Consider the following 27310-nt stretch of genomic DNA (forward strand, 5'->3'; position numbering starts at 1 on the left):
TAGTAGTAATTCTGTTTTTCTTACTCAGACAAATGAATGGCCTTTAGAAAGCTTTTGTGAAGAACTTTGCAATGACCTTTTTAATCCTTCCTGGGAGGTAAGATTTCGTCATTACAGCTTCTCTCAGCTCTATTTTTTTTTTTTTTTTGCTAATGAAGGAACCATGTGAAACATTTTTTTTTTAGAGTCCCTATTCTTCCCACTGATCTGGGCACTTCATATCACTCACCTTCTAAGTGGAAAACTTTAGACTGATTTTCACCTTTTGTACCCTTTTTGATCATATATCTTTAGAGAACTATTAGTTTCTTTTCATTTTTTTAGCTGTGGTATAAAGACTTGCATATCTCTACCAAATAGTAAAAACTTCCTTTTTAAGAGGACAATTTGATTAAGAGTAATAGTTTCCAAACCAGCTTTTTAGTCTCAGAAATATTTCTTCAGAGAAAATCTTGATCATATCCCAGCATGTTAAAAGAGATGAAAGTGAGGTTTCTCTGATTGAAGTTGAGGGTTGGTGGTCTCAAAGCATTCTGTCCTACTTCAGTTGGCTCCTGGGTAATTTAAAACCACTGCTGTGGAATACCTTTTAGTGGTCTTTCTGCTCCTTGATGTACATCTGTTTAAAGTTATTCAAGTGTTAACTTAAATTGGGTCTTGAATAAGTAAGTGGGTGGGTGAGGTGCCAGTGGTCTGTTTCCTCCCTTCCAGATGATGCTTCAGAATGCTATAGGGTGACAGTGAAGCATTAGTCATGAGACAGTTGAATTGTCTTCCTTTCACATTTATACTGGTATCTTTGGAACTTAGTTTTAATATATATATTTCTAAAATATTGATGTTGGAGCTATAGGGAACAACATGGTTCTTTCCTCACTTTTGCTGGGGATAATGCTAACTGCAGGTAAAAGGTAGGGAAATCATAGTCAAATAGATTAATATCTCAGAAGGATCTTAGGTTAGTTACTTTCTTAGCTTGATTTTAGAAAAATTCGACATAACCAAAATTGTGAAACTAATGCATGTAATTTTTCTTGGATAGCAGAAGAACACGTTTTTTTGAAGTGCCACTTTAGTTTATTCTGATTTCTTAAAAATCTAGAATCCCTTTTTCATATTGAAGAAAAGTTAAACTCAGTTTCTTAAGCATTTAACCTTTGACATTTGCGTCTTGTTTGTTTTTAGGTTCGGCATGGTGCAGGCACTGGACTTCGGGAAATCCTTAAAGCTCATGGAAAAAGTGGTGGTAAAATGGGAGATAGCACTTTAGAAGAGGTAAGTGTAGTAAAGGATCAGTTATCAACAGATTTTAGTAGTTTGCTTCTTTTCTCAAGACAGGGAAGTTACAGAGTTGTGCCATGACATAGAAATGAGAAATAAATAAATATGGAAAGGTAAATATGAGGAAAAGTGTTTAAAGGTCAGAAGGAAGTCTATTTACTAACAGAGAAAGAATGAGTTCATGGGAAAGATTTGTTCAGAAACATTGAGTGGAAAAATATATAAGAGCAAGATACAAAAGATTGGAAAGTAGAGTAGGAGGTGTAAGAAGATAGTTTAGAGGTCATTGAGCAATATGACTGGTGTAGCATGAAACACAGGTAATAGGATAGATAATAGATACATGACAGATATAATTGAAATTAGAGCAACCTTTAGTAGTTTCTTAATTTCTTAGAGTGCAAGTAACATAATAGAATTCATGAATCTTAAAGATCTTGGTGTAGTATATTTGAACCTAATTAATCAATAAACACGATGTGGTTAATATTAAAGGTAGTAATTGGAACTTTTATGTATTTTGGTTGTTGTTCCTACAGCAAAACCTGTCTGTCCCAATATTTTAGTTTTGATTTTGGACTTAATGTGTCCCCATCCCCCAATACAAAGTATGATTTTGGTAATTAAAAATGATTGTTTTAACAGATGATTCAGCAGCATCAAGAGTGGTTGGAAGATTTAGTTATTAGACTCCTTTGTGTTTTTGCATTAGACAGATTTGGAGACTTTGTTTCTGATGAAGTAAGTATCACCTAAGGGAGGCTTTGTCCGATCAAATTTCAAATTCAACAAAATACGTTTTTTTGTAAATGAGTTTTCTTCCTTTCTTATTCATAGGTTGTGGCACCAGTTCGTGAAACTTGTGCTCAGACATTAGGTGTGGTGTTAAAACACATGAATGAAACAGGAGTTCATAAGACTGTGGATGTGCTTCTTAAATTACTTACTCAAGAACAATGGGAAGTTAGACATGGTGGTCTGCTAGGAATAAAGTATGCTTTGGCAGTTCGTCAGGTAAACACTTCAGGTTTTGAAGCATGTATGGGAGAGGTTTTTTCCCTCTTATTTTTATTGTGTGAAATTACCTTAGATTCTTAGTGTTACAGATGAGCCAGCATTTCAAGATTTGCCTTCTTGAGGTAGTAGCTTAGACATAGGTGGTACTGTAAGAATTTAAGTACGAATCAAAAGATGGTTCATTAGGTTTGAATACTTGTTCCTGTTTCATAGGAAGACCGATTCTCAGGGTGATTCCTTGTGTATGATCCCAGAAATAGATTCTGGGGGCTGGCTCTATTTAGGGAGGTTGAAAGGAGAATAGATTGAAGTATGGAGAGCAGGAAGTAAGGAGAGCTTTTCCTGCCCTTTTCTCTCACACCCCTTTTGGTTGTCATTAGTGTTGAATAAGAAATAGAAATTGAGGGTCCAGCACAGTGGTATGTATCTGTATGTGTTCACGCAGGGAGTTCATAGTTTTACCTCGAAAACGTTACCTGATGTTTTAAGTCACATTTAATAGATACTTGATACTGTTGTGGTTTTTCTTTTTTTTAAAAAAAATTTTTTTTAACGTTTATTTGTCTTTGAGACAGAGAGAGACAGAGCATGAACGGGGGAGGGTCAGAGAGAGGGAGAGACAGAATCTGAAACAGGCTCCAGGCTCTGAGCTGTCAGCACAGAGCCCGACGCGGGGCTCGAACCCACGGACCACGAGATCATGACCTGAGCTGAAGTCGGCCGCTTAACCCACTGAGCCACCCAGGCGCCCCAGTTGTGGTTTTTCAAATGGGATTAGTTACAAATAGACTTCTGTTGTTATTTTTTGTTTATGTGATTCTTTTTTAATAAAGATTGGGACTTTTAAAAAAAATGTTTTATTTATTTTTGAGAGAGAGAGAGAGAGAGAGTGAGTGTGAGCGGGGAAGGGGCAGAGAGCAAGGGAGACACAGAATCTGAAGCAGGCTCCAACTTCTGAGCTGTCAGCATGGAGCCCGATGCGGGGCTCAAACTCAAGAACTGCGAGATCATGACCTGAGCCGAAGTCAGATGCTTAACTGACTGAACCACCCAGGTGCCCCTAAAGGTTGGGATTTTTGGGGCACGGGGCTGGTTCAGTTGAAGAACATGTGACTCTTGATCCTGGGGTCATGAGTTTGAGCCCCACGTTGGTTGTAGAGATTACTTAAATAAGTAAACTTAAAAAAAGATTGGGACTTGTGCTTTCATATGGTAAATTTAATAAAACAAATTTTAAGCACAATAATTGCATTACAGAAAATTAATCTGTTTTGATGTACTGTTTTACAGGATGTAATTAATACTTTATTGCCTAAAGTTTTAACTAGAATAATTGAAGGACTTCAGGACTTTGATGATGATGTCAGAGCTGTTGCTGCAGCATCATTAGTACCTGTGGTAGAAAGCCTTGTAGACCTTCAGACACAGAAGGTAAATTAAATATTTTTGCATTTTCTTCTATAGAGCTTGTTTACACTTGGGTATAGAGTATTAGGAAAAATATTCAGTATTTTTTTCTCCTTCTCCAATTTTTTAAAAGATTTTATTTATTTATATATTTATTTTTTTAATATGAAATTTATTGTCAAATTGGTTTCCGTACTGAAGATTTTATTTTTAAGTAATCTCTGCATTCAATGTGGAGCTTGAACTTAGAACCTCAAGATTGAGAGTCACATGCTCAGCCAGCCAGACATCCTGTCCTTCCATTTTTCATATAACAGATAGTCCTCTGACGTATACAATGTCAATTATATATTATCCTTGGAATAGTGAATTTTGTCTATTAATCTACTTCCCCTTTGTGTACCGAGTATATAAGGAACTTATTTGAGAAGAAAGCAACCATTTCTTCTCTATTTTACTCCTGGTTTTTAGACATATGGGATTTGTGTTTGTTTTGATTTTGGTTTTGGCTTTAAGTTGTTTTAATCTGGTCTCATTTTTTGAAATGCCTCTTTTAATGTCTTTCTTTTTTATTATCAAAACCATAACACGTATACAGCATTTGGAAGTGCAGCAAGCAGTATTTATTTAAAAAGTCAAAAACTAAATTTATCTTTTCATGATGACTAGTGTTGTTTTAAGTATATTAGTTTACAGAGAAGGTCATGTCTGGTGTATGTACACTATATTGTTTTCCAATTTTAGTTTTTACATAAAATAGGAGTATTGGCTATCTTATTTCCTGAATTCTCCCTCCCATTATAAGCCTGGGTAGGAAGGGAAGTGCCAAAGTAGAGTTGAGTGGCATTTAAAGAGGGGTAGAGAATTACTAAAGGCAAATAATGTCTCCTCTTTAATTTTGCTCAAAACTGACACTATCCAAGGGCATGGGGATTATATATGTTTTTGAATCAGTAGTGACTACAATTTTGCATGGCTTGTGAGTATATTGTGTAAAATAACTGTTTTCTTAATAACTGATCCTATAGGTACCATTCATTATAAATACACTATGGGATGCTCTTCTGGAACTAGATGATCTTACTGCATCAACAAATAGTATTATGACTCTTCTTTCATCCTTATTAACTTATCCTCAGGTCCAACAATGCAGGTAATTATTTGTAGTTAGTAAAGTAAAAAATGTTTACGTACATTTCCAGATAATCCTAAAAATAAAATAGTTTGGCATCTTTAACTACAGCACTTAAAGTGAGCTGGAAATGCCAAAGACTACTATTTTCAAATTGGCCTTTTCTTTACTCTCTAGCCACCAGCATAGTAGGGGCAGGAGCTTAAAAAGGTCATGTTTATCCTTGGGGTACTTTGGTTATATAATTCTTCATTTTGTTCATCCTGTGATAGTTAACTTCAAGAGTTTAATCATTGCATATTATTTTCATATCCAGTCCGAATACAGAACATTAGCTTTAGAGACATTTAGCTAATAGAATTATCATTGAACATCAGCATTACATTTTCCAAAATTTGCTCCTCAGTGAACTTTTTCTTTGTAATGTTCATTTCAACTCTTGGTCTTGATTTCAATAATTATCAGGAAGGGAATAATACATAATAATGCAGTATAATGTCCAAAGACAGAGGTTGAGTGAAGCCAAAAACATAAATCAAAAAGTGTCACCTATTTTCCTGTCCTGATACTTGAAATAAAGTTCAGCTAATTAATGTATTCCCTACCTTTTAGATTGCCTCCTGAGTAATACTATTTCTATTAATAGTTTCTTTGGAGATACAGAAGAAAAAATTCACATGCAACTTTAAAAATCACAGATGAGAAAATTAATTACTGTTCTTAGCCTAGAGAGGATGTTTAGTGAATGTGCATATGCTCATGATTATAAATGATTTCTGGCTCTGTAAGTCTATTTCTAATGAAAATCATAGATGTATTAAAAACATGTTCAGAATGTTTCAAGTAATACTGGCCCTGCTGAGAGTACTTCAGGGGTAAATTTAGGGCAGTAGGACAACCTACAAGTTGGAATTGCAAAATAAATGCCTGTAAAAGCAAACGAAGAGAAAAATTGGTACTGCATTTATGAGATTTCCTAATATTCAGGTATTTCAATTAGTAGTGAAAGCTATAGGGATTAAATGTGTTCATCTGTGTGAAAGCCCTTCTCAAGCTGCAGAATGCAAGAGTTTTTAATTACCCTAAATCAGAAGTTGGTAAACTTTTTCTGTGAAAGCCCAGATAGTGGTATTTTTGGTTTTGTGGGTTATATGGTCATTGTCAAAACTACTCAACTTTGCCATTGTAGCTCAATAGTAGCCATAGACAATGCATAAGGAATGAATATGGCTGTGTTCCAGTAAACCTTTATTTAAAAACAGGGTGATGTGGGTTTGGATTGTGAGCCTGTGTTAACCACTGTCCTAAATAAAGGGTTTAGGACTTAAAAAAAAAAAAAAAAATCTTTGAGTAGTGTCAGGAAAGCTAGATAATGTAAGGAAATGAAAGAAGTAGTAAAAATTCTGTTAATTCAGAAATAATGTATGAAATACAATAATGTGTGAAATAATGTAGTTTTTATGTATTTATTTTTCAAAATTGCCCTGTTAGGAAATTTGTTTCACATATTATGATATTTGGCAGATACTTTCCAGCTATGTAAGAAGAAATGCAGCATGTCATTTGGAGCATGAACAGTTAAAAGTTACTCTATTAACAAGACCTTGTTATAATGCTTTTACATAGTTTGAGTCTGTTTTTTGTCTCTTGGTTCATGTGTTTAATAATTTTATAAGTAAATTTACTAAACATGTAAATAAATGTGAGAAGAGATGTTCATACAAACCTGCAAGTGATGAAAATAATGCTAAAATATAGACCTGAGGGGAACCACAAAAGAACATATAGTTAACACCTGCCATATTCTTTTTTATTCATGCCTTTTTCTAGAGTTATATATTTCAAATGCTATTTCTAAATCATTTCCTAATTCAAGGTAGTTTTTATAAATGACTCATGGACACGACAGGAATTCTGTGGTCCAAGTTGTTAGCCTAGAAGTGGCTTTGCTTGCTTTTCCATTTAAATTCTAATTGTGAGAAGGAAGATAATCTGAGTTTTCCTAACTTTAGTAATGCTAAATCAGGATGACAGATTTCGAAGCTACTACCATGCCACCTCTTGCTCATTTGATAATGTGGCAGAGATGACCCCAATGGGGAATATAAGTTATGTGCATCTAATGGTTACTGATTGGGGTTAGCCATGGGAAAGAAGAAAAAATTAATCTTGATTTTGTGTAGCCTACCAGTTAAGACACATGTTCCATTTTCCTAAGAACAGACTGAAAAAAGGGCAGCTATATTGGAAAGTTCTACTTTGACAAAGGTAATTCGTGGCATTAGTACCATAGAACTTAATGTTGATATTTATGACTGCATTTGCTCTGGGTATTCTGGTGGTATAATAACAGTTTTGAATGAGGATGTTAAATGAACGTTCATATGAAAATACTACCTTTTTAGAATTTATTCATCAAAAAAGGTATGAGGTCTACAGGACATATTTAGAAAATGTATCAATAGAATTTCAGCTGAAAATGAGTAAGCCTAATTTGTGTCTTGTTTATTAGTATTCAGCAGTCACTCACAGTTCTAGTTCCACGTGTCTGGCCTTTTTTGCATCACACTATATCATCAGTTCGAAGAGCAGCATTGGAGACTCTATTTACGTTATTATCAACACAGGACCAGGTAAGAACTAATAACTATGTGTAGTGATACTGAAATTACATAGAATCATTTTATTTTATTTTATTTTTTTTATTTTTTTATTTTTTTTAGCGTTTATTTATTTTTGAGACAGAGAGAGACACAGAGCGTGAACAGGGGAGGGGCAGAGAGAGAGGGAGACACAGAATCTGAAACAGGCTCCAGGCTCCGAGCTGTCAGCACAGAGCCCGACGCGGGGCTCGAACTCACGGACCGCGAGATCATGACCCGAGCCGAAGTCGGCCGCTTAACCGACCGAGCCACCCAGGCGCCCCCATAGAATCATTTTATAAACTCAATCAGTCTGGTTACCTTTGCTACATAGCCAAAGATCAGGAGGATGCTGGGCTAGTAGAAATGGTATGGTGACCATGTAGACATATAAAAATATAATCACCATGAGGGCAGAAATATTTTAATATTTTGTTCTAGGTCATATTCCCAGCACTTGGAATAGTGCTTAACACATAGGAGGCCTTCAGCAAATACTTGTTGAGTGAAAGATCAATCGAATAATCTCTTTGTTTCAGAGATCTGTTATTCAGTCTTAGCTTGCTTCATGTGGTTGTCAGATAGGTGGTTGGCAGAACATATCCCAGGCTAGGAGGCTACATTTGGAGCTCTACAGTATGACTTCTAAAGAGTGATGATGAAATTACTAGGCACTTGCCTCTCTTAAGAATTAATCTTAAGCACATGGTATTTCCAAGGATAGTAAACATCAGAAGTCACAACATGAAGTGCCTAGAGAGATCATTCAGGTAATATCAGTATGTGAATGGAATCTGTGCTGACCTAAGGAATCTTTGCCCTGCCTATAAAAGACTTAACATTTCTATTTTTAAAGTAACTATAGGTCAAACGAAATACTAGAATGTAGGGAAGTATCATAATCCATTCTTAGGACATGCTGTTATTTGTTGGCACTACAGTTTGAGCCAGTGATCTTTAAAAAGCAGTGGGTTTTTGTGTTTGTTTGTTTTGTTTTTTTAAGACAGTAGATTCTAGGATGGGTAAATGTCTCTCTTATGTTCACTAACCACACATTTCTTTGTGAATTAGAAATATTCCATGTAGACTTGCTTTAATCTGCAGCATGGGATTGTATTGTACTTCTTTGAATCAGTGTCTATAAATTTTGTTTTGCTGTATTTTTTTATTTGATCTAATCAGAATCTTCTGAGATCTATCAGGTGTGTTTTATAATCCTCATTTGATGAGGCATGGGCTGATAAGACACACTGGCATGGGTTGTTTTGAATTTTCACTTCATTTTTGTTTTGTGGTTTTTGTCTAAATGTTTTTGGTGTAAGGTTAAATTTGCTTTGGTTAATCCTCTTAAAAGTTAACAGATTTCCTTATTTCCTGTTATTGTTTTTCTAACAGATTTACTTTTAAGAGCAGTTTTAGGTTGACCAAAATATTGAGTGAAAAGTATGTAGTTCGTATATGCCTCCATATTCCCCCACCCACACTTTTCCCTATAGTTAACATCTTGCATTAGTGTAGTACATTTCTTATGCTTGGTAACCAATATTCATCCATTATTATTAAGTAAAGTCCATAGTTTATATTAGGGTTCACTCTTCATACTGTTTTGTATGGGTTTTGGCAAATGCACAGTGGTACGTATCTGCCATTACAGTATCATATAAACTAGTTTCACTGCCTTAAAAAAAAAAAGGCCTGTGCTCCACTTAAGTACCCCTCTTTTCCTCCTTCCGGATTCTTAACAGTCACTTACCTTTTTTAAGTCTCCATAGTTTTACCTTTTCCAGAATGTCAAATAGTTGAGAGTCATGCAATATGTAGCCTTCTCAGATTGGCTTCTTTCACTTAGCAATGTGAAATTAAGGTTTCTTTATGTCTTTTTGTGACTCGATAGATCATTCCTTCTTATCACTGAATAATGTTCCATTGTATGGGCATACCAACAGTTGATTTACTCACTTATTGAGGATATCTTGGTTGCTTCCTGTTTTGGACAATTATGAATAAAGTTGTAAACATTCATGTGCAGGTTTTCGTATGGGCACAAATTTTCAGTGTGCTTAGGTAAACACCAAAGAGCATAAGGAGATGTTTAATTTTATAAGAAAGTGTCTTTCAAAGCGGCTGTACCATTTTGTATTTCCATCAGCAGTGAATGAGAGTTCTTGTTGCTGCACATCCTCACCAATACTGGATATTGTCAGTGTTGTAGATTTTAGCCCTTCTAATAAATGTGTAGCGGTATCTTACTTAAAATTGCAGTTTTCCAATGATATGTGATGTTGAGCATAGTTTCATGTGCTTATTTGCCATCTGTATCTCTTCTTTGCTGAAATGTCTATTCAGGTTTTTTCCTTTTTTTTTTTTTTTTGGATTGAGTTTTCTTACTCTTGAATTTTAAGATTTCTTTGTGTATTTTGGATACACGTCCAACATCGTTCTTTTAAGTCTTTCTGTTTTTTATTAAGGTGATTAAACTACTTGCAGCCTCTTTTTAACTTCAGTGGTTTTTAATTATTTGGTAATATATTTACATAAGTTAGGTATTTTAGTAATTTATTTATAGTATTATATATAAATGGATTTTCTAAATAACTGAAACATACTTTTTAACCAAAAATAGTTAACATTAAAATGATTGACACACCTGATCATGATCTTCAACTGTATTAAACATAAGGTAATATTTTTTGATCAATCAGCCCACCAATATTGTTTGTTGGTTATTAGTTTTTATATGGTGCTTACTATGGTATAGTGTGGGAATATTGTGATACATGAGAGGTGCTGCTGTCAGTGACTGAACTGTTCTTTTTCAATTGCTCTTTCCTATTTTTTTTTCTCTCTAATCTGTCAATCTCAATCTGACTTCTCTTGTTAGTCTTATAATGTGGTGTTTCCTCTTATATTTCAAAATTTTTACAGTTTAGGTAAGATACCAAGGTTGTTCTAAATCCTCTTCTCTATTTTTTAGCCCCTAAATGATTGTCGATATTGGTTATTAAAATTACATGGTTGTGAAAACATCTCTATGTTCTGCGGTGTTGATTTTCTTATCTAGGACTCAACTATTTTTGTCTTTTGAATTTGCCTTTACTGGCTTGTAAATGAAACTTTGGCCCTAGTATATGTAAAAAATTGACGATGAGGACTCTTGATCATATACCAGAACTCTTACTGTTCTTTATTTGTGATTTGTAGTATGTCAGCCACCACTTATGCAGAGCTCTCCAATATTTGTTAAATAAATTTGTATAAAATTCTATGCAGGTTATTCAGAGAAATTTTTAAAAAATCCAACATGGTTCTTATTTTTACCTTGTAAAAATTTACAGCGTGATTGTGACAAGACTCTTACATGATAAGTTTTTTTCTTAAACATTTATTTATTTTTGAGAGAGAAAATGTGAGCAGGGGAGGGGTAGAAAAAGGGGGACAGAGGATCTGAAGCGGGCTCTATGCTGACAGCAGAGATCCTGATGTGGGGCTTGAACCCATGAGCCATGAGATCAGGACCTGAGCCAAAGTCAGAAGCTTAACTGACTGAGCCACCCAGCTGCCCCTTCCATGATAAGTTTAATAAAAGAGTTAAATAATGGAAGAGCAGAAAATGAGAGATGTCAGGAAGCAGCACTGAAGGTTAGACTAAGTGCTGAAGGACCAGGAGGATTTGGGTGATAGGGCTAAAAACTAGTCTTCCCAAAAAAACCCCACAAAAAACAAAAGACCCCTAATCCTCCCTTATTTATACGTATGTACGTACGTACGTATGTATATATGTATGTATGTATTTTTGCATTTTTTAAATGTAAATATTAGTTAAAATACATTGCAATTTTGATTTCAGGAGTAGAATTCAGTGATTCATCACTTACATACAACACCCAGTGCTCATCATAAGTGTCTTCCTTAGTACCCATCACACATCTAGCCCATCTCCCACCATCTCCCTCTGTCAAACCATGGTTTGTTCTCTGTCATTAAGAGTCCCTTGTAGTTTGTTTTCCTCTCTTCTCTATGCCCCCCATTGTTCATCTGTTACGTTTCTTAAATTCGACATATGAGTGAAATCATGTGGTATTTGTCTTTCTCTGATTGACTTATTTCACTCAGCATAATATATTCTAGCTTATTCACGTTGTTGCAAATGGCAAGATTTCATTCTTTTTGTTGGCTGAGTAATATTCTATTGTAGAGTATATGTATATAACACATCTTTAAATAATTTTTTTTATTTTTTTAATTTATTTTTTAAATTTACATCCAAGTTACTTAGCATATAGTGCAACAGTGATTTCAGGAGTAGATTCCTTAATGCCCCTTACCCACTTAGCCCATCCCATCTCCCACAACCCCTCCATTAACCCTCTGTTTGTTCTCTATATTTAAAAGTCTCTTATGTTTTGTCCCCCTCCCTGTTTTTATATTTTTGCTTCCCTTCTCTTATGTTCATCTGTTTTGTATCTTAAATTCCTCATATGAGTGAAGTCATACGATATCTTTCTCTGACTAATTTTGCTTAGCATAATACCCTCTAGTTCCATCCACATAGTTGCAAATGGGAATATTTCATTCTTCTTGAGTGCAGAGTAATACTCCACTGTGTGTGTGTGTGTGTGTGTGTGTGTGTGTGTGTGCGCTTTCTCCTCGAGGATATATATATATATATATATATATACACACACACACATATACATACATATATATATATACACATATATATTTATACATATGTATATATATACACACACACACCACATCTTCTTTATCCATTCATCTGCTGATGGACATTTGGGCTCTTTCCATACTTTGGCTGTTGTTGATAGCGCTGCTATAAACATTGGGGTGTATGTGCCCCTTCGAAACAGCACACCTGTATCCCTTGGATAAATGCCTAGTAGTGCAGTTGCTGGATTGTAGGGTAGTTCTATTTTTAATTTTTTGAGGAACCTCCATACTGTTTTCTAGAGTGGCTGTACCAGTTTGCATTCCCATCAGCAGTGCAAAAGAGATCCTCTTTCTCTGCATCCTCCCCAACATCTTTTGTTGCCTGAGTTGTTAATGTTAGCCATTCTGGCTGGTGTGAGGTAGTATCTCATTGTGGTTTTGATTCGTATTTCCCTGATGATGAGTAATATTGAGCATTTTTTCATGTGTTGGTTTGCCATCTGGATGTCTTCTTTGGAGAAGTGTCTATTTATGTCTTTTGCCCATTTCTTCACTGGATTCTTTGTCTTTTGCATGTTGAGTTTGATAAGTTCTTTATAGATTTTGGATACCAACCCTTCATCTGATATGTCATTTGCAAATATCTTCTCCCATTCAGTCAGTTGCCTTTTAGTTTTGCTGATTGTTTCCTTTGCTGTGCAGAAGCTTTTTATCTTGATGAGGTCCCAATAGTTCACTTCTGCTTTTGTTTCCCGTGCCTCTGGAGACATGTTGAGTAAGAAGTTGCTACAGCTGACATCAAAGAGGATTTTGCCTGCTTTCTCTTCGAGGATTTTGATGGCTTCCTGTCTTACATTTAGGTCTTTCATCCGTTTTGAGTTTGTTTTTGTGTATGGTGTAAGAGAGTGGTCCAGGTTCATTCTTCTGCATGTCGCTGTCCAGTTTTCCCAGCACCACTTGCTGAAGAGACTGTCTTTATTCCATTGGATATTCTTTCCTGCTTTTTCAAAGATTAGTTGGCCATACGTTTGTGGGTCCATTTCTGGGTTCTCTATTCTGTTCCATTGATCTGAGTGTTCTTGTGTCAGTACCATACTGTCTTGATGATTACAGCTTTGTAATTCAGCTTGAAGTCCGGGATTGTGATGCCTCCAGCTTTGGTTTTCTTTTTCAAGATTGTTTTGGCTATTTGAGTTCTTTTCTGGTTTCATGCAAATTTTAGAATTGTTTGTTCTATCTCTGTGAAGAATGCTGGCGTTATTTTGATAGGTATTGCAATGAATATGTATATTGCTTTGGGTAGTATTGACATTTTTAACAATATTTGTTCTTCTTATCCAGGACCATGAAATATTTTTCCATTTTTTTGTCTCTTCTTTATCTTCTTTCATAAGCTATCTATAGTTTTCAGTGTATAGATTTTTCACCTCTTTGGTTAGATTTATTCCTAGGTATTTTATGGGTTTCGGTGCAATTGTAAATGGGATTGATTCCTTGATTTCTCTTTCTGTTGCTTCATTATTAGTCTGTAGGAATACAACTGATTTCTGTGCATTGATTTTACATCCTGCAACTTTGCTGAATTCATGGATCAGTTCTAGCAGTTTTTTGGTGGAATCTTTTGGGTTTTCCATATAGAGTATCATGTCATCTGCGAAGAGTGAAAGTTTGACCTCCTCCTGGCTGATTTGGATGCCTTTTATTTCTTTGTGTTGTCTGATTGCTGAGGCCAAGACTTCCAATACTGTGTTGAATAACAGTGGCGAGAGTGGACATCCTTGTCTTGTTCCTGACCTTAGGGGGAAATCTCTCAGTTTTTCCCCACTGAGGATGATATTAGCATTGGGTCTTTCGTATATGGCTTTTATGATCTTGAGGTATGATCCTTCTACCCCTACTTTCTTGAGGGTTTTTATGAAGAAAGCATGCTGTATTTTGTCAAATGCTTTCTCTGCATCTAGTGAGAGGATCGTGTGGTTCTTGTCCTTTGTTTTATTGATGTGATGAATCACATTGATTTGCAGATGTTGAACCAGCCCTGCATCCTAGGTATAAATCCCACTTGGTCGTGGTGAATAATTTTTTTAAACGTATTTTTGGATCCAGTTGGCTAATACCTAGTTGAGGGTTTTTGCATCCATATTCATCAGGGAAATTGGTCACTAGTGCTTTTTTAGTGGGGTCTCTGTCTGATTGTGGAATCAAGGTAATGCTGGCTTCATAGAGTTTGGAAGTTTTCCTTCCATTTCTATTTTTTGGAACAGCTTCAAGGGAATAGGTGTTAACTCTCCTTAAATGTTTGGTAAAATTCCCCTGGAAAGCCATCTGGCCCTGGACTCTTGTTTTTGGGGAGATGTTTTTTTATTAGTAATTCGATTTCTTTACTGGTTATGGGTCTGTTCAAATTTTCTATTTCTTCCTGTTTCAGTTGTGGTAGTTTATATGTTTCTAGGAATTTGTCTGTTTCTTCCAGATTGCCCATTTTATTGGTGTATAATTGCTCATAATATTCTCTTATTGTTTTTATTTCTGCTGTCTTCGTTGTGAACTCTGCTCTTTCATTCTTGATTTTATTTATTTGGGTCCTTTCCTTTTTCTTTTTGATCAAACTGGCTAGTGGTTTATCAATTTTATTAATTCTTTCAAAGAACCAGCTTCTGGTTTCATTGATTTGTTCTACTGTTTTTTTGGTTTTGGTAGCATTGATTTCTGCTCTGATCTTTATTTCCTGTCTTCTGCTGGTTTTGGGTTTTATTTACTGTTCTTTTTCCAGTTCTTTAAGGTGTAAATTTGGTTATGTATCTGAGACCTTTCTTCCTTCTTTAGGAAGGCCTGGATTGCTATATACTTCCCTCTTACAACTGCCTTTGCTGTGTCCCTGAGGTTTTGGGATGTGGTATGATCATTTTCATTGGCTTCCATGTACTTTTTAATTTCCTCTTTAACTTCTTGGTTGGCCCATTCATTCTTTAGTAAGATGTTCTTTAGTCTCCAAGTATTTGTTTACCTTTCCAAATTTTTTCTTGTGATTGATTTAGAGTTTCACCGTGTTGTGGTCTAAAAATATGCATGGTATGATCTCAATCTTTTTGTACTTGAGGACTGATTTGTGTCCCAGTATGTGATCTATTCTGGAGGACATTCCATGTGCATAAATAAATTTTTTTTTTTTTAAGTTTATTTTGAGAAAGAGAACGCGCATGCAAGAGCAGAGGCAGGGGGCAGAGAGAGAGGGGGAGAGAATCCCAAGCAGGCTCCACACAGAGCCCGATGTGGGGCTTGAACTCACGAACCACTGTGAGATCATGACCTGAGCCAAAACCAAGAGTCGGATGCTGAACTGACTGAGCCATCCAGGTGCCCCAACCACATCTTCTTTACCCATTCATTAGTTGATGGACATTTGGACTCTCTCCATAGTTTGGCCTTGTTGATAATGCTGCTATAAACATTGGGGTGAATGTAGCCCTTTGAATCTGTATTTTTGTGTGTTTTGGGTAAATACCTAACGGTGCAATTGCTGGATCATAGGGTAGTGTATTTTTAGTTTGTTGAAGAACCTCTATACTGTTCTCCAAAGTTGCCACACCATTTTGCATAACCATCAACAGTGCAAGAGGGTTTCTCCGCATCCTCTTCAATACCTGTTGTTTCTTGTGTTGTTTATTTTATCCATTCTGACAAAGTGTGAGGTGGTACTTCATTGTGGTTCTGATTTGCATTTCCCGATGATGAGTGATGTTGAGCAAATCTTTTCATGTGTCTGTTAGGCATGTGGATGTCTTCTGTGTAAAAGTGTCTATTCATGTTTCTGCCAGTTTCTTAACTGGGTTATTTGTTTTTTAGATATTTGATAAGGTCTTTTTTTTTTTTTAATGTTTGTTTATTTTTGAGAGAGAGAGTACAAGCAGGGGAGGAGCAGAGAGAGAGGGAGAATCTGAAGCAGGCTTCAGGCTCTGAGCTGTCAGCACAGAGCCTGTTGCCAGGCCCGAACCCAGGAACGGTGAGATCATGACCTGAGTCGAAGTTGGATGCTTAACTGACTGAGCCGCTCAGGCACCCCGATAAGTTCTTTATAGATTTTGGATACTAAACCCTTATCGATAGGATGAGTTTGGGAGCTTTCTTTCTATTTTTTTTTTTGGAACAGTTTGAGAAGAATATTTATTAACTCTTCTATAAATGTTTGGTAGAATTCTCCTGGGAAGCCATCTGGCACAGGACTCTTATTTGTTGGGAGATTTTTATTCAGTTTCTTTGCTGGTTATGGGTCTGTGCAAATTTTCTATTTCTTCCTGTTTCAGTTTTGGTAGTTTGTCAGTTTCTACGAATTTGTCCATTTCTTCCACATTGCCCTGTTTGTTGGCATGTAATTTTGATAATATTTTGTTATAATTGTTTATATTTCTCTGTTGGTGGTTGTGATCTCTCCTCTTTCATTAGTGATTTTATATGGATCCTTTCTCTTTTCTTTTTGGTAAGTTTCGCTAAGAATTTATCAATTTTGTTAATTTTTTCAAAGAACCAGCTCTTAGTTTTGTTGATCTGTTCTGTTTTTGTTTATCAATTATTTCTGCTCTAATCTTTATTATTTCCCTTCTTCTGCTGGTTTAGACTTTATATGCTGTCTCTTTTCTAGCTCCTTTAGGCGTAAGATTAAGTTGTGTAGGGACCTTTCTTGCTTCTCAAGATAGGCCTGAATTGTAATATACTTCCTTGTTATAACTGCCTTTGCTGCATCCCAAAGATTTTGGACTGTCATGTTTTCATTTTCATGTGCTTCCATGTATTTTTTAAATTTCTTCTTTGATTTCCTGGTTAATCTGTTCATTCTTTAGTAGGATGTTCTGTAACCTTAATGTATTTAAGGGCTTTCCAAATTTTTTTCTTGTGGTACACTTTAAGTTTCATAGCACTGTGATTTGAAAATATGCATGCTATGATCCCAATCTTTGTGTACTTGTTGAGGGTTGATTTGTGATCCAGTATGTGATCTCTTCTGGAGAATGTTCCGTGTGTACTCGAGAAGAATGTGTATTCTGTTTTAGGATGAAATAAATTCCATCTGGTCCAGTGTGTTCAAAGCCATTGTTTCCTTGTCGATTTTCTGCTTAGATGATCTGTCCATTGCTGTAAGTGGGGTGTTAAAGCCCCCTACCATAATTGTATTATTATCAATGAGTTTCTTTATGTTATTAATTGATTTATATATTTGGGTGCTTCCAAGCTGGCATGAATATTTACAATTGTTAGATATTTTTGATGGATAGACCCCTCCCTTAATTATGATATAATACTGTTCTTTATCTCTTGTTACAACTTTTGTTTTAAAATCTAGATTGTCTTGTATTAGTATGGCTACTTCAGCTTTCATTGATGTCCATTAGCATGATAGATGGTCCTCCATCCCCTCACTTTCAGTCTGCAGTTGTCTTTAGGTCTAAAATGAGTCTCTTGTAGGCAGCATATAGATGGACCTTGTTTTTAAATCTGTTCTAATACCCTGTACTAGAGTATTTCATCCACTTACATTCAGAGTGATTATTAAAAGATATGAAATAGGGCCATTGTGTTACCTGTAGAGTTGGTGTTTCTGGTGATGCTCTGGTACTTTTTAGTCTTTGTTGCTTTTAGTTTCCCTCCCCTCCTCTCCCAACTCAAAGAATTCCCCTTGAAATTTCTTGCAGGGCTGGTTTAGTGGTCACAAACTCCTTTAGTTTTTGTCTGAGAAACTCTATCTCTTACTCTATTTTTTTTTTTTTTTTAGTGTTTTTATTTATTTTTGAGACAGAGAGAGACAGAGCATGAGTGGGGGCGAGGGGGGCAGAGAGAGAGGGAAACAGAATCTGAAGCGGGTTCCAGGCTCTGAGCTGTCAGCACGGAGCCCGACATGGGGCTTGAACTCACGGACGGTGAGATCATGACCTGAGCTGAAGTCGGCCACCCAGGTGCCCCTCTCTTACTCTATTTTGAATGACAACCCTGCTGCATAGAGTATTCTTGGTTCCATATTTTTCCCATTCAGCACGTTGAATTTATCTTGCCTCTTCTTTCTGTCCTGCCAAGTTTCTGTGGACAGGTCTCCTGCAAACCTGATTTGTGTCTCAGTGTTAGGTTAATGACTTTTTTCCCCTTGCTGCTTTCAGGATTCTTTCTTTGTGTATTTTGTGAATTTCACTATGGTATATTGGTGATGCCTGGCTTTTGTTGAATTTAATGGAGCTCTCTGTGCTACTTGGATTTTGATGTCTGTTCCCTTCCCCAGATTAGGGAAGTTTTCAGCTATAATTTGCTCACGTAAACCTTCTGCCCCTTTTTCTCTCCCTTCGTCTTCTGGGATTCATATAATATGAATGTTATTACTTTTTTAAATGTTTGTTTTGAGAGAGAGAGAGAGAGCACACAAGCCGGGGAAGGCCAGAGAGAGAAGGTGAGAGAGAATCCCAAGCAGGCTCCTTGTTGTTAGCACAGAGCCTGACGCGGGGCTCAATCCCACAAACTGTGAGATCATGACCTGAGCTGAAATCAAGAGCCTGACACTTAACCAGCTGAGCCCCTCAGTCGCCCCCGAATGTTGTTATGTTTTAATAAATCACTGAGTTCCCTAATTCTGCCTTCATGATCCCTGACCTTTGTTTCCCTCTTCTTTCAGCTTCATTGTTTATCTTCTGTACTGATAATTTGCTCTTCTGGCTTGTCCATCTTCGTTTTTATGGCCTACATTTGGGATTGCCTCTCATGTATAGCATTTTAAATTTTGACCTTACTAGATTTTAGTTCTTTTCTTTGTAGAAAGGGATTCTCTGGTGTCTTCTATGCTTTTTTCAAGCCCAGCTAGTATCTTTATAATTGTTGTTTTAAATTCTAGTTCAGACATCTTATTCATATCTGCATTAGTTAAATCACTGGCCATCATTTCTTCCTGTTCTTTCTTTTGAGGTGAATTTCTCTGTCTTGTCATTTTGGAGGAAGAAAAAACAGTAATATTAGAATGAAATAAAAATTAAAGAATTAAAAAAATCAAATAAAGGAAGTTAGATCCTAGGTGTGTTTTGGTCTGCTTATTAAGAGAAGCTTGATAGAAAAAAAGAAGAGAGAAAACATTTTTTAAGTAGTAAAATAAACTTTGCTCCTTCTGTATCCACGAAAACAGAAATAGCAAAACCAAAACAGAAGCAACAACAACAACAAAAATGAACAAACAAAAAACCCAAATGAAGCTAGATCTCCTTTGCCCTGCAGGTGGCACTTTGCAGCAGTCTATGGTCAATTGACTAAGATAGCAGAAGGGATTTGTGCTGATCTTCTGGGAGAAGGACCTGCTACTCTGATTCTCAGGCCCACATGCCTTAGAGTAGAGGTGCCTGGAGGGCTCAGGGAGGTGGGGCTTGGTGTAATGGCTTCATTCTCCACTTGGTGGCACTGTTTGGCTCACTGGGGTTGATCAGTGTTGGTGGCCTAATGATGAAAATGGTGTCTCTGGTCTACGGAACAGGAAGTTTGCACCCTCACAGACACATGACCAGTCATTCCTTCTGTGACCCCCCGCCCCCCCCCCCCATTCTGACAAGTGTGATATTTCACTGTAGCTTTGATTTACATTTCCCTGATGATGAGTGATGTTCAGCATCTTTTCATGTGTGTATTGGCCATGTGTATGTCTTCTTTGGAGAAATGTCCATTCATGTCTTCTGCCCATTTTTCAATTGTATTTTTTTTTTTTTTTTGGTGTTGAGTTTTAGAAGTTCTTTATATATTTTGGATACTAACCCTTTATCAGGTATGTCATTTGTAAATATCTGCTCCCATTCTGAAGGTTGCCTTCTGGTTTTGTTGATTGTTTCCTTTGCTGTGCAAAAGCTTTTAGTTTATTTTTTGCTTTTGTTTCCCTTGCCTGAGGAGACCTATCTAAAAAAAAAAATGTTCCTATGGCCAGTGTCAGAGAAATTACTGCCTGTGCTCTCTTCTAAGATTTTTATGGTTTCAGGCTCACATTTAGGTCCTTAATCCATTTTGAGTTTTATTTTTGTGTATGGTGTAAGAAGGTGGTAGTCCAGTTTCATTCTTTTGCATGTAGCTGTCCAGTTTTCCCAACAGCATTTGTTGAAGAGACTTTTTCTCATTGCATATTTTTGCCTCCTTTATCAACGATCAATTGACCATATAATATATAATCATGGGTTTATTTCTGGCTCTCTATTCTGTTTCATTGATCTATGTGTCTGTGTTCCAGCACCATACTGTTTTGATTACTACAGCTTTGTAGTATAACTTGGAATCTAGGAATGTGATACCTCCAGTTTTGTTCTGTTTTCAAAATTACTTGGGCCATTCAGGGTCTTTTGTGGCTCCATACAAATTTTAGGAATGTTCTAGCTCTGGAATGTTTGTTCTAGTTCTGTGAAATATGCTGTTGGTATATTTTTTAAAATATTTACGTTGACATTTATTTATTCTGACAGTGCTGACAGTGCAGATTCGGCATAGGACTTGATCTCATGAACTGTGAGATCATGACCTGAGCCAAAATCGAGTCAGGCGCTTAACTGACTGAGCCACCCAGGCACTCCCTGTTGGTATTTTTTTTCTTTTTTAATTTCAGTTTTCTTTCTTTTTTTTAATATAATTTATTGTCAAATTGGCTTCCATACAACACCCAGTGCTCATCCCAACAAGTGCCCTCCTCATTGCCCATCACCTACTTTCCCCTCTCCCCCATCCCCTATCCCTGTTGGTATTTTTTTAGGGATTGTATTAAATCTGTAGATTGGTGTGGGTGTTATGGGCATTTTAGCAATATTTGTTCTTCCAGTCCAGGAGCATGGAATATCTTTCCATTTGTGTTATCTTCAGTTTTTTTCATCAGTTTTATTTTTCAGGGTACAGGTCTCTCACTTCCTTGGTTAACTGTATTCCTAGTTATTATTTTTGGTACAGTTGTAAATGGGATTATTTTCTTCTCTTTCTGTTGCTTCATTATTGGTGCAGAGAAATGCAGCAGATTTCTGTATATTAATTTTATACCCTGCAAGCTTACTGAATTCATCTGTCATTTCTAGTAGGATTTTGGTAAAGTCTTTAGGGTTCTCTATATATAGTATCGTGTCATCTGCAAATAGTGACAGTTTTACTTCTTGCTCACCAATTTGGATGCCTTTGATTCCTTTCATGAGAGTATTTTGGCACATGGCTCATCACTTGTCCCCTCCCCCCCACATATACACTGTCCTTCCAAAATATTATCTCCCTTTCTTTCTGTATCTTTCCTTCAGGGAATAGGGCAGTTCTCTAGTGCCACTAAACAATTCCAGCTTCTATAACTCACTGTGATGTTTTTGTTGTTATTACCTAAAGTCATGATGCAGTGAAAACTTAATGGTTATTATTACTTTTATGATCTCAGCAACATTATTTGCTGAGAAAGTATCAGAGTAAACTATGTCCGATGGTTGTATCTGTTATTGTATTCTTCTCTACAGCATTACCTGATGGTTGCTATTGACTGCTTCATAGCTACCTGCAAACTGTCTTATAATACAAGTTCATGATCTCTTATTTGCAGTTTTGAAATCCGAAGTTTTTTTTTTTGTAAAGTGAACCAACTTCTCAAACTACTCATTTGGTGAAAAGCCTGCTCATCTTGAAGAGAAACTTTTAAGTCTTTATCCTAGTAAATACGCCCATTCACAAATTTTGCTTCAGAAATAATAACATATTTGGGTGCCACCACAGGCCCTGTTGAGGATATTACATAGCATGCAGTATATACAACCTCAGTATTGTTATAAAATTTGAAAAATTATGAATTTCAAAATATATTTGGCTCCAGGAATTTGGGTGAGAGATGATAGACGTATGGTGATGATAAAGATCTGTTCTCATTGGGGTACCTGGTGGCTCATTTGGTTAGGTGCCTGACTGTTGATTTTGGCTCAGGTCATAATCTCACTATTTGTGACATCGATAAACATTAAAAAAAAAAAATCTGTTCTCACTTGAACTTCCCTTTTTCTGAGCTGCTTTCTATGACTATTATTACTTCAGTGGCTTAATGAAAAGATGCCTTAACTAAATAAAAAATCTGGATTCTAACCTTGGCTCTACTGTTTGTTAAATTTATGATCTTGGTCAAGTTGCTTTAACTGTTCTGGTGATAATCTTCACCCAGTGTTCCTTAGACTTATATGGGCTAAGTAAGATAATGTAAATGAAAGTGCTTTATTAAAATGTTAATGCTGCACAAATAATTAATAGTACAGATAGTAAGAACAATAATTAATACTTCAAGTTCTGGGAATTCTTTTCTAATAATTTGCAATCTTATTTATATACTGAGGTGTAAGAATGATATTATAGTAATAATCCAAGTTATTATTGAGGCCTTTATGCTGTGAATGCTGGTAAGCATGTAACATGGGTGGCTACTGCCATTCTGTGTTGCCGATGAAGGAACTGGTGACCAAAAATTAAACTTTCCCAAGCTCTTGTAGCTGCACCACTCACAGTTACTGATTTCAGGCTCAGAATCTGGTCCAATTCTGGCTGACTTTCAGTTTTAAATTTTACATGGAGGGGCGCCTGGGTGGCTCAGTTGGTTAAGTGTCTGCCTTCAGCTCAGGTCATGATCTCACGGTCTGTGAGTTTGAGCCCCATGTCAGGCTCTGTGCTGACAGCTTGGAGGCTGGAGCCTGCTTCAGATTCTGTGTCTCCCTCTCTCTCTGCCCCTCCCCAACTTGTGCTCTGTCTCTCTCTCGAAAATAAATAAAAATGTAAAAAAAAAATTATAAATTTTACATGGAGACAAAATGGATTTAAGTGCCTATTGAATTGCTTTCTCACTTTTGTATATTAAGTCATCTTAAGTACAAAGTGAAATGAACTCTTCTTTAAATTGCTGGTAACTCTATTGCTGAAACTGGTTTCATTTTCTAACTTCTCAATCCATTCCTCTCAATAACTGCAGTGTTGAGGCCAAATCTGCACTGTACCTCTTAAAGACTGATGCCTCTATTTCCTTGAAAGGATTCTGATTATCTTTAGTAATTTTTTGTTATGTTTTACTTTATGAAACCAGAAGACTTTATGACAAAGATGTCCTTAATCTTAAGGTTTATCCCATAATGACTGTGTATGCAGGCATACACGTCTCTAAAATATCCTTAAATAAAACGACAGTTAATACAGTTATTTATGAAATCTTACTACCATTAGACTTCTCTGTGACATACCATAGCGTTTGTGATGTTAACATTTGGAAGTATTGGCAAGCCTGGCTTCTTAGGGAGCATGAAAGAATAACTTCTAAGCATACCAAACTAGTTTCATTTGGTAAGGATTTAACATCAAAGTGTAACTTTTTTTGTTAAACTAGTAGTTTGGCAATGAAAGTGAAGGAATTTACCATGTGATTTTCCTTTATGTTTTGTCTCATTAGCTTATGACTGTGTGTGTACATACAAGAGTGCTGTCTATGGATCTCTATGTCTCTCAGTGAACTACTTTACTGGAATATCTAGAGTAACTAGTGTTGTAACCACTAAGAGTTATAGCTGGAACTTGACTCATCAATCTAGAAAAATATGCCAGACATTAATCTTTTGTTCTGCTGACTGGGTCAACTTTTCCATTCCACTTGCATCACAGCCACTTTATGAGTCATTCCAAAATCTCAGTTACATACAGCATTGACTTGCTTGAAAGGTAAACTTTAGCAAGAAGCTTATATTTAGCATGAAGGTATATATGAAATTGAGTTGGAATGTGGGGATTCAGGATATAAGAAATTTCACATAGGCATGTGTAGAAGACCAAAAGAATACACTTAAATAAGATTGGCATTAGAGAATATTTGCATAATTAGGTATGGGCCAGATATTACAAAGATGTTAAAAAGCAAGAGCAGAGGTTAAATATTGAGCTGACTTTCAATAAATATTGATTGGACAAATGAATAGAGCATTATAAATTGTGTAAGAGTTCGGCGCACATGTGCGCGTTTGTGTGTGTGTTTCTCTTGTGGTGGGCCAAAATAGGATTTCAGACCAAATTTGTGGAAGAACTCAGTGTGATTCATCACTTTGTTGTAACTTCTTTTCAAATCTCCTTCCCTGCAACCCCAAATCATTTGATATGGATATAAATGATGATGAATTTGCCTCCAGGCAGGAAATCAAATCAGGTGTTCCTGGAGGTAATGATCAGATTGTTGCTTTTTTTCCACATCTACTCATTTTGTGGGCATGCTTGTGGGAAGACAGAAGGGGTGTAGCAAAAGAAAAATGGCAAGATCTTACCCTGTCAGTTTTGCCAGTTAGGGATTTATTACCAACTATTAATTGTGGGAAATTTCACACATTACTGTCTGTGACGTTGAACCATTTTCCTCTAAGCAATATGGATTTATTCAACAAATATTTTAGTGCCTAATATGTGTTTACAATTCTTTAGATACTGACCAGAAAGAGACAGGTCTCTACCCTTTTATAGAGCTTAAAATAGGAAACTAAACAAGACAGGAGAAACTCCCAGACAACTAGACAAGCTCTAATAACATAATGAGGTGAGTGTCTGGTAGAGGAAGTAGACGATGCTGCAGGATCCTAGCCAGTGAGGTGAGTGAAGGTCAGGGAAGGTCCTGCTAAAAGTGAAGTCTAAGCTGAGATCTGAAGGACGAGTAGAATTTAACCAGTGAAGAGCAGGGTAAAAGGAAGGAGCAGCAGGTGAAACTCTGGAAGCTGGAGAGAACATGATGGCAGTAAAGAGGAGGTGAAAGGAAATTGGCTGGAGGATAGAGTGTGAGGGAGTATAGATGGCTAGAAGTCTCACCTTGATTTTCAGGTACAGTGAACTGTATTATAATTTGATTTCTGTGTGTCATCAATTCTCTTTATTCTGAGTTCTAGGAAGGCGTACATAGCAGGGAACATCAATCTGAATAAAGCAACTGGGAAGAAACTACCCCATCTGTGTCACACTAAATAACCATCATTTATTTTCCTCAGTAATTCCCACAGATGCACTCCCCTCTGTCTGATGCTCACTACAGAAATGTTGGGGACTGCATGTAACACTAACATAAAGTGCTAATGATTGTTATGTTAATTATTTAACCAGACCAAAACATTTTTTTCAAAAGCCATTCTTAAGCTTGAATTCACGTATAACTTTAGTAATAGTGTTCCAGGTTATAGTTAATTTAAACTTGGTGAAGTAAACAGATTGTGGCAAGAATTTTTCTGTATATTAGTTTACACTGTACTGGATTAATGCTAAATGGTCATCAAAACTTTGCAGACTTTCCCTAAGATTAGGGGGGAAATTTTTGATTAGTAGAGTCCTAGTTAGTAGCATACTACAGGTCCATTAACTACTTAAAAAAAGTTGCGGGAGAGGAATTCCGAGAAGGATAATCTCTAAAGGAGTGAAAATAATAATGAGCTCCTCATTGCACCCTTTTCCCCCACCAGTCTAATTAAAGAGACCTGTAAATACAAAGTAACAGCATTAGATTTCCTGCCTAAATCATTGCCTGTTAGAAGACAGGTGCAAAATTAATGAAAATAGGTCAGCCAGCTTTCAGATCTGCAACAGACAGATTGGCCCTGGATGGGCTAAGGCATACCTTGTGATTTTTTTAAGATCATACTAATAGCTAAAACCATATTACGTTTTGCAACCATATTGAAAAGGAGATGGTTGCACACTTGTCAGGTGAAGTGAATTCGGCCTCCAAATATTTTCCCAGCCTTATCTTATATTTTCTACTAAGCAGACTTTATGCTGTGCTACTACAGAATCTGCATTTTTAAAATACTAGTTCCTCTGATGATATTTAATTTCTCTAAATCTTTGGAATAAGAAATAGGATTCTCTTGCTCCAAAATCTTGTAAAAACTTATCACCCAGTTGAACCTTTTTGATAAAGCCATATAACAGTTGTATTACTTGACTTATAACTCTTTAAATAAGCTAACACCCAAGAATTGTATACTATAGATTTGCTGTTTTTGTTTTCAGAACTCTTCATCTTGGCTTATCCCTATTCTGCCTGATATGCTGCGACACATTTTTCAGTTTTGTGTATTAGAAAGCAGCCAGGAAATTCTGGACCTCATTCACAAGGTACACAGTGAATATATCTGTACTCTTTTCCCCAGTGGTTTGGTAGATTTAAAAAATTTTCCACAATCGCTATACTGTTGTTGGTCAGGAATTTTAAGAAATTAGAAATCAAAACATTTGAAAAGTCAGAGATCGCTTACTGTTAGTTTTCTATTACTGCCATATCAAATGACCACAAATTAGTGGCTTAAAACAACATAAATGTATTACTTCACAGTTCTATAGCTCAGAAGTCTGACATGGGTATCCTCAGGCCAGGCAAGATATGACAAGAAAATAGTCTTCTTATGGAATATAATAGTTGAATCTACTAGGCGAGTGTTTTAAGCACTTTCTGATAGCCTCAGTACAGAAAGTAAAATGAAGGAAAGACTTTTCCTTATCACTTATTTTGCTGTTTATAAGTATGCTTATTGATCCTGTGAAGTATCTTTTGGAATTCATTGGTAATACACAGAGTCTGATCGTTTTAGTTTAGATTTGTACTTTTCCCCCTTATTTGCAAGGTGTATTGGGATCTTTAAAGATGAGCTATTTGATATATTTAACTGTTCATAAAGGGAAATGGTACTGTTTGACTTTTCAAATCTGTTAATTGAATCTCGAATTATTGCCTCTGAGGTGGCTCATTGTTAACAGCCTTGGATTAACAGTGGTGTTATTTCTACAGGCTTCTAATTACATTTAATGTTACACATCAAGAAAGGTACCTTATTAAGTAAGATCATGAATCAAGACTTACATTGTTCTTAATTTATACTAGGACATTACCACCTCTAACTTTAGCAGAGGACATCTATCAGGAACTGTTAGATGTTGAAGAGTGTATGTTGAATATAGGACTGCATTAGTATTGAGCTTTATGATACATGCAAAGGATTTCAACAGCTGAGATTTTGACAACTCTTATTGTTATGGGTATCTTACATTTTAAATGATTTTTGCAAAATACTGAAGAAAACTCTTGTGTTCCTCTCCTTAAAACTTGCTTTTGTGTTAGTATACAAAACTATCAAAAAACAGCATTTAAAAATAAGGTTTT

General features: G+C 36.1%; 1 protein-coding gene across 2 annotated transcripts in view; it reads left to right on the forward strand.

Annotated features, from left to right (window-relative positions):
- BTAF1 (B-TFIID TATA-box binding protein associated factor 1) overlaps nt 1-27310 on the forward strand; it is a 119350-nt gene that overhangs the window by 37550 nt on the left and 54490 nt on the right. For both annotated transcript variants that reach the window (XM_049645416.1, XM_049645417.1), the window contains 8 exons: nt 29-97; nt 1186-1275; nt 1927-2022; nt 2119-2295; nt 3589-3729; nt 4734-4858; nt 7350-7470; nt 26164-26268. In XM_049645416.1, coding sequence (XP_049501373.1) covers nt 29-97; nt 1186-1275; nt 1927-2022; nt 2119-2295; nt 3589-3729; nt 4734-4858; nt 7350-7470; nt 26164-26268 — 924 coding nt within the window. The remainder of the gene's footprint in view (nt 1-28; nt 98-1185; nt 1276-1926; nt 2023-2118; nt 2296-3588; nt 3730-4733; nt 4859-7349; nt 7471-26163; nt 26269-27310) is intronic.

The sequence above is a fragment of the Panthera uncia genome, chromosome D2, assembly GCF_023721935.1.
Source record: "Panthera uncia isolate 11264 chromosome D2, Puncia_PCG_1.0, whole genome shotgun sequence".
NCBI classification, from domain to species: domain Eukaryota; kingdom Metazoa; phylum Chordata; class Mammalia; order Carnivora; family Felidae; genus Panthera; species Panthera uncia.